The 18,043-nt window shown below is 38.3% G+C and overlaps 1 protein-coding gene across 2 annotated transcripts in view; it reads right to left on the bottom strand.

The window, feature by feature from the left end:
* The window catches only part of MSR1 (macrophage scavenger receptor 1), an 81,771-nt gene that overhangs the window by 14,247 nt on the left and 49,481 nt on the right, over positions 1–18,043 (bottom strand). The window contains exons 8-9 of one of the 2 annotated variants that reach the window (XM_030312232.1): positions 17,477–17,530; positions 14,163–15,574 (exon numbers count right to left, since the gene is read on the bottom strand). In XM_030312232.1, coding sequence (XP_030168092.1) covers positions 15,531–15,574; positions 17,477–17,530 — 98 coding nt within the window. In that variant the 3' untranslated portion in view covers positions 14,163–15,530. Of the gene's footprint in view, positions 1–14,162; positions 15,575–17,476; positions 17,531–18,043 lie in introns of those variants that run through there. The other variant, XM_030312231.1, reaches the window with a different exon arrangement.

Raw genomic sequence — 18,043 nt, 5'->3', positions numbered from 1 at the left:
ACTATTGTTTTATAGTGCTTAAAAAATTGCCACATTTTTCCCCCAAGAAGTACGACTACTGAAACAAATATTAAACTTTCTAGCACCACCTGTTGGTAAAGAGTTTAATTGCAAATATTGCATTAGTCAAAACTGAAGTCGAATTTCTTCGGTCTCAACACTTCTATGAGTGACATATACAATTTATATAAGTTACATATATGAGAACACTTCAAATATTATGCCCCAAAGACTTTAAAATTTAACATCTAAAAGTTTATTAATATCCTAAAGATTTTTCATACTACTTAGTAAAAATAATAACAAATTGGTTATTTTCTTGCCACATTAACACACAAACCGGAACACATAATCCAGTGACTTTCAATGATGTAGGAAGTGGAAAATATTTTATAAATTATAAACATAAAAATAGATGACCAAACATCCTATCTTTTACAAGAGAATCAAGATAACTATAGTGACAATATTTATTATTTTGGATATTTTGAAAAATTACTAAGGCAATAAACTTTGTGAAGAAATATACTATGTGTTTAACTATAAAAATAATTTTGTTCTGCAAAATTTAATCAAATTGCTATATATGATAAACCTTTATAAAATTTTGATCATGTGCACGTTTAAATGACTATTAAATGACTCTTTTGGTTTTTGTTTTGTTTTGTGTTTTGGGAGAGAGAGAGAGAGAGAGAGAGAGACAAAGAACACCCGGGGGGGGAGAGAGAGAGAGAGAGAGAGAGAAAGAGAGAGCGAGAGAGAACACCCAGGGCAGAATCCAAAGACACAAGGCTCTGTCTCAGCGGTGAGATCATGACCCGAACCAAAATCAAAAGTCAGACGCTTAACTGACTGAGCCACTGAGGTGCCCCATGCCTCCTATTTTTAAAGAAAACAACATATATATATATATATATATATACACACACATATATAATGAATATATATATAATGAATATATATATAATGAATATATATAATGAATATATATATAATGAATATATATATAATGAATATATATATATAATGAATATATATATATATATATAATGAATATATATATATATATAATGAACTTAGGGACAGATAAATAAAAGTATGTAAATATCATAAAAACAAGTCACTTGGAGAATAAAAATTTCTTTTTTTATTTCTTTTTTTATTTTTATTTTATTTTTTTTAAGGTTTATTCATTTTTCAGAGACAGAGAGACGGAGCGTGAGCAGGGGAGGGGCAGAGAGAGAGGGAGACACAGAATCCGAAACAGGCTCCAAGCTCTGAGCTGTCAGCACAGAGCCCAACATAAGGCCCGAACTCACGGACAGCGAGATCATGACCTGAGCCAAAGTTGGACGCTTAACTTTCTAAGCCACCCAGGTGCCCCCAGAGAATCAAAATTTCTTTAAAGAACCTGTATTATTCTAGTAAGTTTTCATTTAAAAATCATTTGGCTGAAGAATAGAATGAAAGGCAGAGACAGAAAATACTTTTAAAATTTAGTTCATGGCTAAATAAAAATAACAATATTCTCTAATAATTATAAAAGCCAACGAATAAGTACAGTTCTATTTAAATGTATCTTTTTAATGTAAGTTTGAGAAACACTATAGTGAAAAAAGCAAGATGTGACTATCACCAAATATATCCCTGTCATATGAAAATGGAGTGTTAGGGAATGGGTTTACAAAGCTCAATTAATTGAAGAAATACTCAGCAACATTTTTTTTCTAAATTTTATTGAAACCATAATCCAGTAACAAGTAAAGAATACCAACAATTTTCTATAACATTCTATAACAAAACTGACTGAGCCACTCAGAAACATAAAAAGCTAACATGTTAATATGTGGTATTATAATTATAATTATTTTCTTGATTCTTCCAAAATAGAATTCAGTGCTAAATACCGAATTAATATAATCAGGCCCAAGTGCATAAGCCATTCCTCACTTAATAAACATGAGTTTAAAACATTCTTAAAGGCAAAATAATTTGTTGTTACAGTATTCACACTTTCAATTACCAAGTAAAATACCCATGTGACCCAGTCATTCATTATAATTGCTTAAGAAAATGGGCAATAATAATCCAGGAGTGGATTGTTTAATGTTTTAAAATATTAGAGTCATGTAGTATTAACAAGTACCACCCCCAAAGGTTTTGTCTTTCCAGAAGTCAAATATACCCACACATAATATATTTATCATGATGCTGTGACAAAACACATCATATTCAAACAGTTGATTACATGAGCTTGATGTTCTTCTTACCCAAATAGGTGTATGAAAGTGTTATGGCTGTGTATTCTTTACCACTTACCCCTCCCAAAATGTCATTAAGAAGCCTTGTGTATCCTGGGGTAGTATTTCTCAAACATTAGTATCGTCTTAGCCTGTTCAGGCTCTATAACACAACACCATAGACTGGGTGGCTTAAACAATCAATGTGGTATTTTTCACAGTTCTGGAGCCTGGAAGTCCAAGACCAACGTGGTGACAGATTTGGTCGGTGGTGTGGCCAGCTTTGTTGGCATGTAGACAGTGTTGATGCATTTGTCAAGTAAGAAAGAGTAGGGGAGCTATTTCCTTATTGAAGGTGAGTTTTGAGCAAAGACAGTAAGTCCAGCTCATAATAGATATTTAAAAAATCTTGATATAGTTATGTAATATTAATTCTACTATATATTTAGATGTGTTTTCTGTCTTTTTTATATCTGTCACTGTAGAGTATAGCTGAAGTGAAAAACCCAAGAATCAGATAATCTGGATTTTAGTTCTGCCTCTCACATGGCTTCTATGACCTTATGAAAGCGTTTAACTACCCTAAGACCAAGTTTTTCAGCAAGCCAAAAATATCTACTATCTCGCCCTCTGCAGAAAAAGCTTGCCAACCCCTGGTGTAGTTGAAAACACAATCCATGGACTAGAATGACAGAGGATTTCGGTAGGGATACTTTTGCTAAGTGGTCCTGGAACAAATAAGGTCATGGCTCATCTCTGCTTTCCTTTCCAGCTTCGCTGAGAACCACTCCATCCATGAACTTCTTGCTTTTTACTTCTGTTACATAACTGGTCACATTTCCCAAATAAGCCTTGCTCTCCCTTATTTCTGGAGCTTTGATCCCTGTTGGAAATTCTCCCTCAACCCCCCACACCCTTTCTCCCACACACACACCATCCAGTTCTCCCCGCGCCGCCTCCAGTCCCAGGGTTTGGATAGGTTTCCGTCTTGAAGCTTCAGCAGCACTAATGACCCACCAAAGCACTCTAAACCAGTTTGTTTTCTCCATTAAACTGAGATCCTTACCGCTAACATTTCAGCACCTGGCAGAGCACAGGATTTCACTTAGGAGGCACTTGATGAAGAGTTATGGTATGAGTGAGTGAATGAGTCACCGTGAGCTCTTCCTGATGTGCAAAGTGCATTCCTGAGTGGATGGAGTTAGTAAAATGCTGAAAATATCAAACAATAGAAGACATAGAATTCAATATTTCACAGGTGTCTGGAGGGACTATAATTCCTACGTGTAGAAGCAGTAAGGGAAGATGCTGGTTTACCTGAGATAAACGAGTCCCATTATGGGAAGAAAGGATGTGGCTATTTACTGAGAACCCCCCAAGGTGGGAGGGATGATCAGAAGCCTTTATATATCCTAAAACCCAGTTTTGTAGGTTCAGAGGATTTATTTCTTAGTGGCAGACTAACGTTAAACAGAATCTTGGGACTAAATGTCAATTCAATTTACAGCAAGAAATGTAATTGCCTCAAAAACTCGAATATTTGTATCTACTTGACAAGGCCATTTTCTCCCCGTGGGCAATCTGCACAGGAAGTCAAATTGCAATCAGTGAATTATTACTTTAATTAATTTATTAATTTACAATGAGACACAGCAATGAGATTTTGCCTCTGGGACTGGCCAACACTGTTTGGTTAATACATTTTTCTTTACATATGTTAATACATTCCATCAGGTTAGGTGATTTGGCATATCTCTGCTCTGATTCATTTTCGTTTAACTTCCTACAGGCAATCTGACTATTCTTATTTCCCAGTTCTGAAGGGAAGGGTATAGTACTGATAATTTCTATATTCTTAAAAGTCTGTATATAAAATAAAACCAATAGATAAAATATTTATTATACTAATAGCTCACTCATATTTCTATGATCCTAAGAAAAATTTTTCAAAAGAAAAATATGTCATAGAGCAGATAATTTACAAAAAGTTTTATAATGTAATGTGAAGAAATAATTCAAAACATAATAAAAGTTAGCAACTTTGGAGGTTATTTTTGTTTTGTTTATTGTGGGCTTATTTTGAAAGGAGGAAATAAAACATAACTATAATAAATATCTTAGAATAGAGAAAGAGTTGATTATTATATATACGTTAAATGAGGAGTTTTGGGGGCATTAAGCATAACATCAAAAGATCATGTAGAAATGGAAAACCAAAGATGATAATATAAGTATTATACAAAAAGACCAGAAGTACCCAAGGAAATTACAGTAATTTTGTATATGGGGCAAGAAATTGAATATATAATCTTTTTCTTCTTTTCTGGAATTGCATTATTTTAAAAACTAAGATTCATAAAAGAAGTGGTGGCTGGAGAGTCACTAATGTCCTTACTGTTGTAAAGGGTCAATGACTCAAAGCTGAAATTCACAAAATTGAGAGGAAAGAACAAGCTCAGAACGAGAGAGATATAAGGCCATTCATGGAAGGAACACACACAATATTGTCTGCTGTTTGTGCATAATACATATGTAGCAAACGTATAAAACCAGAAATGGAAAGAGACATATATAGTCCAAGATAAAGGTTCACCCTGGAAAAGCTAGGGACGCTGGGATAAATAGGGTCTCAACTGTATTAGTTAACATTCTGTTTCGTAAAAAACAAATACCTGTAGTCGTTATGGTAAAACGTCAAATTCTCCAAAATCCAGGTGATGTGTACATGACTACTGGGTAGCTGTTTGTTATAAATGTTCATCTTTTTTCCCTTTATATTTGAAATATATTTTATTTAAAGAAGAGAACACATCTACAACTGCGTTGATGGAGCCACACGTGAGCCCTAAATAAGTTACATAAGTGCTTCAGTGCAAGTCTTAAGAGTTTGAAAAAAAGAGATTCTAACTCTACTAGGTTCTATTAGATAGGAAAAATTCTAATTTGAAAAGAGAGATCAGGAAGGATGTGAACTATGGGGGCTTCTTTGCATGTGTCCCTCACCGCTACTTGTGTAGAAGTCAAGAACAGAGGTTAAAAACAATTCTTGAGGAGTATAGTTATCTCAAATATTACCATATCATTTACCTCATGGTCACGTTTTCTTCATTCATATCATTTATTAGAATTAGAATTCAGGGTTAAATTTATTACAATGGTAATTATTATATTTATTTCCAAATTTAGTAAATTAAAAAAAAATCTGATTGCAGTTTGATCTGGAAGTCCTCACAATGTGGCCAAATTCCTCTAGAAAGGAAAGTGATGTCTTCTTTATGATAATTAGCTTCATGAGGTAGTTAGCTATGAACCGCACAACCTTGATATCAGATGTCTGGAGAAACAGAGTTAAACCTCTCTGGAAAATTACCGTAACAGATTTTGAATCTTACTCTGGAAGCTGAAGGAGACAAACATTTTGGAAATCTGAGACAGAGCAGAGCACAAAGTAGATGGAAAGGGTCTTAGTGGAGAAGAGGCGTGCAGTGTAGTCTGATGGCAGCGGAGAGATTGAGAGCGGCCAGGGAGGAAAATGTAGTGTCTACACTGGCTGGGAATTTCAAGACAATGAAATCTGAGGTTCACCTTTACCTTGTAGACTGTTCTGCTTGCATTTTCCTATTATAACTAAACCTTCGGTAAAATCCTCTCAGATCCCCAGGCAGAACTAGGCTTCTTCCTCAAATGAAGGGAGAGATGTAGTGCTTATTGTGGAATGAGCAGTGTGGAGAGAAAGAAAGGTATGTAGGTTGTTTCCTAAACCAACCATAACGAGTGATCCCCATCGTGTGGCCTAAAACAAGAAATTTATTCCCTCACAGGTTTGGAATCCAGAAGTCTGAAATCAAGATGTCCACAGGGTCATACTCCTTCTGAAGGCTCTTCGGAGAAATCCTTGCTCGCATTTTCCTAGCTTCTAGTGGCTCCTGGCAGTTATTAATGTTCCTTGGCTTGTAACTGTGTCACTCCAATCTCTGCCTCTGTTTTCTTCCTGGGTCTGTGTGTCCCTCTCATAAAGATGCCATTTGAGTTAGGGACCACCTGGATCCAATATGACCTCATCTTAGCTTAATTACACTTGCAAAGATGCGACTTCCAAGTAAGGTCACATTCTGAGGGTTCATGCGGATGTGAATTTTCACATCCTTAAACCCAGTAGCACAGAGGTAGCAGGGAAGATACATGGTGGAAGGTAATTTTTTCTGTATTTTCATCAGACTATTTCAGATAGGAGGCACTCAAATTGCCTTAGAACATGAGGTTGGTGTTCAGTTTTATTTTAACATTGAAGAACAAACTAAAGGCCCAAGATTTGAGGACTGCAGAATAAGCAGGTAGTAGATATTTTGGCGGCATTGGAAATTCACTGGAAATTAGTTAGCAAACTCCACCGTGATTATACTGAACACTCATAGTTCAACTGCTGAATAACTAAAGACTGAGAATCTGTTGCTTCAAAATCCATGATACCAAACTCACATAGCACTGAGTAAATCTAACTTAAGTATGAATGGGAGTGAATTACTTCAGTGTGTGCAAATTAAAAAGTAGCAGAAGGCTATTATTTCCTATATTTAATTTGTCAGTTTTTGAGCTTTCTCATCGGAGATAGCTTTAAAAGAATCTTGCTGGAAGAAGCGGTACATTTTTAAGATGGAAGAACTTTGTGTTTAAAAAGAATACCTCTCTTGTTGTGCAGATCCCCACAAGGATATGATGGTTAAGAATAAGTTTATGTGGGGAGGAAAAACAAACAAAACGGAAAGGTTGAGTAAGACAAGAAAAGCAAGTGTGGTTGGGAGTGTAAGTTGTCTGAGAGTATCCTGGGCGCTAATGTTGCTTCTACTACTGGGTTTCCAAATTGTCAATTAAACAGACGTGTCTGTGTTTCAAAGACCATATTGTTTTCTTCAAGGGACTGTATCCATATATTAGGGTATTTATCATTTTAGACCAATTTTGTTATTATTTAATATCTCATTTCTACGTGAGTCTTAAGTTTCTAGAGTTGCTGAGGAGAACTCCAAAAAATTTATAAAGGTGCATTTTACTTGCCTATTTTTAGACTATTTACAATTTGCTCTTCACTTAAAACCATTAAGATATTGAATGGAGCTAATTTATAAAACTCACACCACAAAATAGCATTAATTACATTATCATTCTTTCTGATTTCTGAAAATGTAGACATCAGTCAGACCTCATAAATGTCCTTGTGTCCCTCTTTATAATCTGTTAAGACACTGATAAGTGATTTAGCCTATTTGAGCCTTGACTATTTATAAAATAAATATATTAACACGTACCTCCTACATTTGAGGTGTCAAATATGACATTATGTGGAAAAAATGTATTTTAAATAGTAAAGTACTAATCAAAAGGTAGTGATAGAATTATTCATTTTATTTCATTCTGAAAGTTATTCTAGGAAACTATGAAATCATAGACTGTATGATTTTGAGTTGTGGATTTCGTGGAGAAAAATGTCTTAACTTTGGCCCAAGGAAGATTTATCTGTCCAGTTATTGGCAAGGCTGACAACCCAGGACAGATTCTTCGACGTTTTATGAAGAGAAAATTATTTTCTAAAATAACTGAGTGTTTGCCCCTTGAATTGGATCAGGAGGTAAATTAAAAGCCAATACACATTCTCTTTGTCATTGTGTGCTATATTTTGTTTAGGCTCATAACTTTTCAGAGCTCCAGGGGGCCATCAGGACTGACTTGCCGGGACCGGTAGAAAATAGCATAGACAGTCTTCATTACCTCTGCATTTGATGGGAGAAGCCATGATTTGTGTCCAAAAGCTGTGTCCACAATATTTGAAGACACATCACTTGACGTCTCAAATATCCAACAAAAAAAGCTGTTTCTCTCTCCTCCAGGACTCATTGCTTCCATTTGCTTAGCTTAAACTTTGGCTGTTTTGGTGTAATCAAAGTAGATACTCTTAGAAACAAGAAAAAAAGCACAGGATAGCAAATTTTGTTTGGATAATAACAGAAAGAAAAGCAGAAAATAATGCAAAATGTGGGTCCTTAGGTTAGGGTACTAAATGCTTTATTTCACATGAGAGAGTCCTAGTGCTTATTTACCAGAGGGGGCGGGGGGGGGCGGGGTTGGGCGGTGAGGATCTGTATCATAAAACAGGAAGCTTGTTTAGATGGAAAGTCAGGCTGCAAACTTCCTTTATGACTTTGGACAAATTGTTTTGCTTGCTTTCATTGGATTTAATTTCTTCATTTGTTATGACATCTTGCGGAATTGCCTTCTAGGACTTTCTTGAGAACTGGTTTAGTCCATGAATGTACTTTGAAGAGGTTTGCAAAAGAGACTAAAGACACTCTAATGTGATAGGATTTAAAATGAGATAAACCGGGATTCGCACTCCGCCTCATATATGCTAGCTGTTGTGATTTTGCACAGGTTAATGACCTGTTCTAAATCTCATGGGAGAAACAGCAGACTGATAGGTTTATTGAGAGGATTAAGTGAAGTAGGTATATACATAGGGCTCTGTAGAACACCTGGCCCAGAAGACTCACTTTCTGTTATAGGTATTGTTATGAATATTATTTCTTAAAAATTCAGATTTCTGGCCTAATTGGGAATTGGTGATGATACGACAAAAGTATCATGTATAAAAGAAATTTTCAACTACACTGTGCTTCAGAATTCCAAAGAAAGCTTCTGGAAACCGCACATAGCAGCCCACAACCCAAATTCCTGAAATAAACATCTCTGTATGTTGAGTCCAGCCATCCATATGTGATAAAAGCCTGAGAGATCATTCTGATGCTCACCATGGCCTGAGAACAAATGTCAGAACAATAAAAGAATTTTTTTGCATCATGGAAGAAATGACCTAATATTGCTGTCCAATAAGCACTTAACAAGAATATTATTAAGTATTATTTAACAGCGCAGTTAAGTTGATCCACTTTTTCAGGAACTTTAGCCCTGCACTCTGAGATTCTGAAGGGGTGATCCTGCCCAACTCATCATTTGGTATTGATGCTTTACAGACTACAGTACTTAGTCAAGGGAAAACTCAGATTCCAAGAAGAGACCACAAGAGTTCTTTTGAAGGAAATAAGGTGGCACTCTTTCTCAGACATGGATAAATGTGCAGATTCTGCAGCACAGCAAGAGCCTAATGGACTATGAATAGATATGAGAGAGAGAGAGGGAGAGGGAGAGGGAGAGGGAGAGGGAGAGGGAGAGAGAGAGAGAGAGAGAGAGAGAGAGAGAAAGAGAAGGAGAGAGATACTGAATCTAAATGACTTAGTTTGAACTCCTGGATCCCTCTAAGCCTGAAGCAAAACCATCTCTTGGAATTCTCCATTATGTGAATCAATAGGTTCTGTGTCTCCATTAAGCAAGTTTCCACTACTTTCTACTTAAAAAACTCTTACAAAGGCATAAATGGTGATTATTTGAGAATAAACATTCTCAAGAAATAGCTTCCCAGGTCATTCTTTTTCTCATGATCTAATTAATCACCATTGGTTACAGTCTACTTAAACTGAATTAGCCTGGTGATCTTTATTATTCCATGAAAACACCGTAATGTAAAAGAACATCCCTGAAATGTCAAAACAAAACATTGACAAGAAACAAATAAAAGTGAAATTGATTTTATAACTACAAAAACAGCAGAATGTCTCACATTTACTTACTATACAATGTAGCCCTTGAGAAGTGAGGGACAGGAAGATGGGCAGAGACACCTGAAGCAGATCTTCCTCATTCTGAAAGTTCCAGCCTTGACCCGTGAAGATTTAGATGTGAGACTTCAGACACTGACATCAATTCTCGATACTTTCCTGTTATAGGATGAATTACATCCACCCAAAATACACCTGTGGACATCCTAACACCCATGTGACTGTATATAGAGATAGGGCCTCTAAGGAGATAGTTCAGGTTGATTGAGGTCATACGGGTGGGGCCTAATCCAACAGGACTAGTGTCCTGAGAGCACTTAGATCTTGGACTTCTAGGGTCCAGAACTAGGAGGGAACACATTTGGGTTTAGTCACCCTGTCTGTCGTACTTTGTTCTCACAACCCTATCAGACTAATCCATGTCTCCCTCTCTTTTCCTCTCTGTTTTGTGTTTAGTTGCAAATGAAATGAGTAACAGAGTCCCTCAATGGGTATAAATTTGAAAATACAGCTTTTTATCTAATTTATAAGTTAGAAGCAGCCATCCCTGTTATGTCATGATCCGAGCACAGTAAAAACCTCCTTTTAACAAAATCACTGTGCCACTGAAATGCCAACTTTATTTAAAGGCTTAGCAGAGTCTATTTAAAAAAAAAAAAAAGAAAAAAAGAAAGAAAACGGCAAAGGGGCACCTGGGTGGCTCAGTTAAGTGGCCGACTTCAGCTCAGGTCATCATCTCCCGGTTCATGGGGTCGAACCCTGCATCGGGCTCTGTGATGAGAGCTCAGAGCCCGGAGCCTGCTTCAGATTGTGTGTTTCCTTCTCTCTCTGCCCCTCCCCTACTTGTGCTCTGTTTCTCTCTCTCTCAAAAATAAACAAACATTAAATTTTTTTTTTTAAACCTACAAAAGTATTTATTAAGGGCCTACTAGATGTTTTACTACAGTAATAATAATTACTCATTTGGCTACTTTCTGTGATTAATATAATACATGTTCTTTTGGTATAGACATAGTATTTCTATGTGCGAGAGAAATAGAAGGTAACAGAATATAACAGGAGACTACAACAGGAGAGAGTTTGGCACGAAAGCTTGTTTTGGAATAGAACAGATAATCATTTTGTAGGGAATAAATGAATTATGCTATAAGCCATGTGGAGTTTTTGCAAAAATATTGTGCACAGAGACTGAATATTTGTGTTCAGGTGAAGCAATTTACCTTTCAGCATTTCTAGGAAATGGAAAATCAGAATTACACAGAACATCATTAGGAAGAAGGGTGGTTTTCATTTTGCTAAATCATTCATATTAAGATTCCTTTAAATAGTTCCCGGTAATGAGCATCTGAAAAGTTGCCGGGATTCAGGTGTTCCATTTTGCAGTGAGTGGATCAGGCAGAATGCGAGTAATTCAGGGAAGCAGGGAATAGAAATCACACAGAGCACCCCCGGGAAGGGGCCAGTCTGTAGGTTAAGCCATAATGGGAGATATTTCTCGGGCACTTCACGTGCAAGCCAGCAACCGTGTGGTTCTGGGGAATCTGGTGTTGAGATTCCCTCTGCAGGACGGTGCATTTCCAGGGAAGCCCAGGGCGAGAGGGGGCGAGTGTGGTTGTGAGCCCGAAGTCGGACGGTGCTTTAATTGGAACAAAGGAAACGATCTCGTGTTGGCGTGAGACCACAGCGACTGCACAGTGGGAAGCCAGCATCCGGTTCTCTGAAGCGGGGCAGGCAAGCCGTTTGGTCTTCTGAGGCTGTGGATGATGGGAACCGGTGTGTTGGGTCTAGTCCACCACTTTCAGGCTCGTAACCAGATGGATTTCAAATTTTGCTGGTGTGAGAGACCTGGGTGGAGCTGTACTGATTGTTTTTTTTTTTTTTTTTTCTTTCCTTCTAAGTGGTTCCGGTAGGAGTCGGGCTGTGTTGAGTCAGCTCGGAACAGAGACTCAACAGGGTAAACGCTGACCGCTGGATCCATCCCCGATTTAAATCCCTTATTTCAACTTACACGACGAATTAGTCATCTCCACTATTCGGGAACACACCCATTGTGTTAACAGAACTTTACACGTTTTGACAACACCTCATGGACTTGCATAAAGCTTTAAAAACCACAGACTGTCAAGAACAAGAAGGCTTAGCTAAGTCACCTGGAGCCAAGTGGCTCCCGATGGCGTATTCTGCTCAATCATAACGGGTGCTGCCGAGAAAACTACACAATTGAGTTTGGAAAAAGAGACACAATAACAGAAGAGGGACATCAAAGCAGCCAGATTATATTAAAAGATATATCTGTGAGCCAGTTACTGAAAAAATGTTAAGAGTGAGCCAGTCACCGAAATAAAAACAGAATATTAACAGGTGGTTCCTTCTCCTCAAGTCCATAAGTAAATAACTCTTATTACCGATAATGTAAACTTCGCAGGTATTCCGGGGAGACTATGTTTCTTAATAACAGATGTGGGGCAGAACTGGAGGCAAGAGCCGACATAGTATGCGAAGGTAGAAACATACACAAATCAAGATTAATTGGCAATGCTTTTTTTTTTAATTTGAAATAATGGAAGTCATACTCTAAGAATTTCCACCTGCTTTGTGTCTTCAAATTATTAGGCCCATTCCGGAAAACCAAGTTGCTTATTACAAATCTCTTTCCCTCTTTTCCCCACACCCTCCACGCTATGCATTTGCGGCATTTATATTTAAGAAAAGAAAAAACTAGTGTGGGGGTGTTGAATGCAGTCACAGTTACAACATGGGGCTTTGGAGATGGATATACCTGGCTTTGAGTTTCTGCCCTTCCATTTATCAGCAGTGAGCTTCAGTTTCCAATCTACAAAATGGGAATAACAAAGTACCTACCTCAAAGGCTCTTCTGAGGATTAAATGAGATAATGCATCAAAAGCCCCTGGTGCACACCCAGTGTTGTCTAAATGTTCACTGTTATCATTATTTAGTGTTTGGAGGAGAAGGTTTTACTTCGGTCGGCTGAATGCTTTGAGAAAGACCAAAATTCATCTGCGATTGTGCTGTCCTCAGTAGAAATCAATGGCAAGTCAAACTGATATTTCACACCCTTGCACGAGTTTTAAGACACTGTAAATTCACATTCTAATTATAGTCTCATTGGGCATGAATAAAGCACAGTAAAAAATACTGACCAATGACACATTGGTCATCGGTGTGTTTAGGACAGAGCCTCACACGAAGTGTTTAATTGTATAGTAGGAATTGTTTTTGCTTGACTGAAACACACTTCCACGTCGGGCGAGAACAGAACAGAGGAATCCTTGTGATAAGCAGGAGAGCTCGAGGCAGATTTCTGTCTCTTCCTCGCACATTACTCAGGGTGGTATAATTTGTGCATCTGAGCTGGGCATTCAGATCTATTTTTGTCTAAGGAGAAAAGAGAAATCCTTCTCCCCTAATTTGCAAAGTCTGGATCAGTATTTCACACACTTAGAATCTACTTGCGCTTTGGGGTGTCAAGCAACCTGTGAATGGAGTGCCCTGCAATTATCTGCCACGATCTCTGGGATCAGGGTCATTCTGCGGCCAGTGTGGATCACAGCCCGATGGCAAGGGAAGACGGGTTCCCAGGTTCTAGTTGGCCTCCAGTACAGAGTGGGGTAGGAAGTGACACCTAATTCAACCCCGGACAAAGAGCTTCAACTCCCCTCCCGGTGTTTGCATTAACTGGCTAGTCGACATGGCCAGTCTTCTAACACTAAGGACCATCTCGAGACTGGCTGATTCCTCCCCCTCCTCTTTTTTGTTTTTATTCTTGGAGACTCTGGTGTCATTAGGGGCAGACCCAGAGGACCATAGACAACTCTAATTTGTTTCAACCCTTCTTGGAGCTTTCTCATCAGCAGAGTCTTGGGCTCACGCTTCGTCCTTCAGAGCCTGGACTCTCTTGTTTTATTAGACTGACATTTTGTTCGGACCTCTGTTGACAGCTTCTGGCCTCTGGCACACACTCCGTTTAGTCACTTCTTTTATTTACAACTTACGCTCTTCTGCTCGGCCCAGACAAACTCAGTGATTTGTGATTTGGTCACACTTTCATTCCTCTGTCTCACGTAAAATGTCATCTTCCTCTCTAGCATCTCTCTCTTTTTGTCCGTGACATTTACTTGCTTCTTGCATTTTCATTTTGCTTTCGCTCCTATCCTCAGGACCGGTTTTAAATGTCTGCGTGATTCCGGCACGGAACAGCAATTCCGGTTCAGAGAGACCACGGCGAAGCAGACCTTGTGTGTTTAAAGCACTTTATGATTTTACAGGGCATCTTCACACACACAGTATCTCACGTGACCCTCACAACAACCCTGTGAGGTAGGTGTCATGAAACGCTTTTCCCAGGAGAGGGAATGGAAGGGCTGAGGGACACACGGACACGCTCAAATTCTACCAGAAATTCAAGACTGGGACGCCTGCGACTATTTGTAAACCGTGAAGAAAATGAGAGGTGTGAAAACGTCATCTGCTAATAAACAGAAAGAACTTCAAAAACAACATGATAGCCTATATTTTTCCTATTCCTTGTTTCGGTCTGCCTTTTCTTATCTTTTCTTTCCCCTTTCTCTTTTTTATCCCTTTGTTCACCTACATAAAATATTTCCAGTTCTATGGAAATATTTCTTTATCTTCAGGATCTATACTAGATACTTAAAGCGTAAAATACAAAAGAGCTTTTGGCAATAGAAAACTTCAGAACTATTTTTTTCACGATCAAAATATTTGCTTGAAATTGCCAGGTAATTGAAAGAAGTAAGTTCTGTGTTTTGGTCTAAATGTGTTGAATGAACTGTTCAAGCTCTACTTTACCTCACTATAAACTTCAGGAAAAACGGGGGGGGGGGTATAATTTGTAGAGTAAGCATATAAGAAGGTAAACTAAGCGAATCAAAATCAGTATTTTTAATATTTTAAAGAATTTAATAATCTTGATCTCCTCTGAACATCTGTAGAGCCCTGTTCCTCCCCCAGTATACCTCTGTTGTATTGTATAATCACCTGTTTCCATGTCTAGGCTTTCAGGGACTATTAGCTCTATGAGGGCCAGAGACAATAGTTATCTTATTAGCTGTTATGTTCAGCTCCAGGAGGCACACAATGAACATGTGCAGAGTGAATGAATGAATGAACGAATTTTCTTTTATGTTATCCCTGTCACTTATTGAGAGTATTGTTTTTGAATGTAAAGAACCCATATATAATCAATATCCATGAGATGTCTCCTAGAACCCAGTGGGTTAAATTGGGTTCAGTAAGACATCAGACGAGCGGGGAGCAGAGGGCTCCTGCTCTTGCTCTGAGAACTGGTAGGAGCAGCTTGCCAGTCAGTACATGGGAGGTGACCCAGCTAAGGGTGCCAGCAGATGGTGGTGATGGTGGGTTACTGGAGTGGGAAGAGGTCTGAGCATAGGAACAGAGGTCCAAACAGCACAAAAGACCTGGAGAGAAAGCCATGTGGAAGCTGGGTACGACACAGGAACCAGAGTCATTTGAAGGAGCCACAAAGGGATCTTGGAGTCAGTTGTGCGGATGATTTGTCCGGAGGTGAGGGGCCTTTTAATGAGATGGTAGCAGAGGGTGTCTTGCCCAACCTGCCTGATCTTAAAAGGGCCCTGCCCAAATATGATCCGGGAGTTGCACTGGTCCTGACAAATGTACAAAAGAGGAAATCAGTGATTATTCCTTTTATATTTAAATCATGCCTAAAAAAATATTAAATGTATTTGTTAAAATAATTTCATATAAAGTTTTATTTATCAGAAGTAACTGAAGATGTGGGGAGTCAGGCAATTTCATGCAGAATAAATTGGTCCAACATTTTTGGAGCCATTTACAAGAAACCATCACATTGTAAACTGCAAGCCACCTTTGGACTATTGATTCTACTTCTAGCAAATAGTCTATTATAGAGTATTTCCACAAGATCATGTACGAGACTGCTAAATGTAGCATTGCTTAATAAAGCCAAACCATGGCAAGCAAGAAATCATCAAGTGCTCCTGACTAGGGGATAGAATACTATAGTCACTGTGGCATAGCTATATAATGGAACAATGCAGGGTCTTCGAGAAAAAAGAGCTAAAGCCACATGGACCGACATGGGCAGATGACTGACATATTGACTTAAATGAGGAAAAAGAAGAACATACTGTATAGATGTCTGTGTATATGATTTTTTTCTCTCTTTTAGAAACATTATGGAGTTACACATACTCTCTGTGGGGCGGGGGGAGTTCATGGAGGGAAGTCTGCAGATCATAAACACTCATACACAGAACTGTCTCTATCATTGCTTTCACAAAGCAAGTGTGCACTTAAGTTCAAAACAGCCATGAAAATATCTGTAAGTGAAACATCTCTGAACGTATCTGAAAAACACGTTCAAAGCGTTGGTAACCCCAGGTAACAGAAGGCAGTGTGGGTGGTCAGTGTATAGACTGCAAAACAGAGAAGTTCTTTACTTGACAAACCTCCCCAGAGTCAAGGTCAAGTGGCTCAGAAAAAGTCTCAGGAACGGGAGCAAAAGAGATAAAAAAAAAAAAAAAAAAAGAACCAGAGATAAAGGCAGAGATAAAGACAGAGATCAACAGGGAGATAGGGAAAAGAGTTCCAAAGAGCTTAAGTGAAAATAACTGGAGTGACATGGAGCACAGAAGGTAAGTGGGATAAAAAAAAAAGAGTGTTCCAGCTGTCAGAAGTGATCACATTCCAGAAGTAATGAACACAAAGGAGAAAATGTATACTAATGTTCCAACTACGACTGAAAAGTGCTAGAGTTTTGGTACATTAAAGGATTAGCCATAATCTATCTAAAACAGACCCTGGTTGGGTAGAGATTATGATCACTGTGGGTGCGGAGCGGCTACTCCCAGAGTCACAGCACACACAGGTCCTACTGGGGATGCAGGGGGGGGTCCCTCAATCCCTTTTCATAATCCTTTCACTGGATCCGTGTGGACGCAGCCCAGACACTCAACTGACTTACAGCCTGGTATGTTGAAGACATCTCCTCTAACAATCCTATCAAAAGGGATCCCAGTGTGAAATCTGTTCTGTTGAGGTTGTGATGTAGAACACAACCTTTCAAGTTTTTAGTGATGCAAAACAAAAGACAAAAACCCCAGCCTTCAGGGAATTGATGGGTCAGGGTTCTCAGATTGTCCAAATTCCTATAGGTAGCCTTTCAGTAAGTTTACTCAGTAGGCAAGGAGGCTGTAATTGTTTCTATTCATAGACTTGGTTTTCCTTCAGCAGATTGAAAGTGGCTTGAAAAGTGAACAGTTTTCTATGTGGAACTTTTAGAAAACTGTGCTCCTCAAGAAAACAAAATACAAATGGGTAATGGGTAATGAAACTTAGAGTTGTATAATTTAATCTATTTGTTTTACTCCAATTAGCAAGCTTTATTTGTAGAACACTGTGGCTGACTTGCAAAGAATCTCTACGGCTCAATACTGAAGTTCCCAATATTTGCCTCGAGCCCAGACCACTATCATCACAAGCTTATTTATTACAGCACACAAAAAAACAATGAACCATAAACTTACTTAGCATGCTTCCGCTCCCTTTTTCCCCCTTCTGGCCTTTGGGTCCAGGATTTCCTTGGAAACAAACAAAAAAAGCACCAATTTTATTTGTAACTAATTAAAAAATTAATTGCTGTAAGTGGAGACAAAAATTAATTGCTTTAAATGGAGACAGAGCATCACAAAGTAACCTGGAATCTCAACTTATAACAACCTACAGATGCTCAAATACAATGTTGATGGTAATAACAATGGATATCATTTTATTTTATTAAAAAATTTAATGTTTATTCATTTATTTTGAGAAAGAGAGAGAGAGAGAGAGAAAGTGCAAGGAGGGGAGGGGCAGAGAGAGAGAGAGGAAATGAGAAGGGAATCCCAAGGAGTCCAACTCGAGCCTGAACTCACAAACGCTGAGATTATGACCTGAGCTGAAACCAAGAGTCTGTCTCTTAACCAACCGAGCCATCCAGGCACTCCAATGATGGCCATCATTTTAAAAGCCTATTAGGTCCGTTACATAATCTCAAATTATCTACAAGGGCATTAAACATCCGATTTTCCTAAAGCAGGCAAAACTAACGTATA

Source organism: Lynx canadensis, chromosome B1, assembly GCF_007474595.2.
Source record: "Lynx canadensis isolate LIC74 chromosome B1, mLynCan4.pri.v2, whole genome shotgun sequence".
Taxonomy (NCBI): Eukaryota; Metazoa; Chordata; class Mammalia; order Carnivora; family Felidae; genus Lynx; species Lynx canadensis.
The sequence above is the reverse complement of the archived record's forward strand: the minus strand, read 5'-3'. Positions and strand labels throughout refer to the sequence as shown.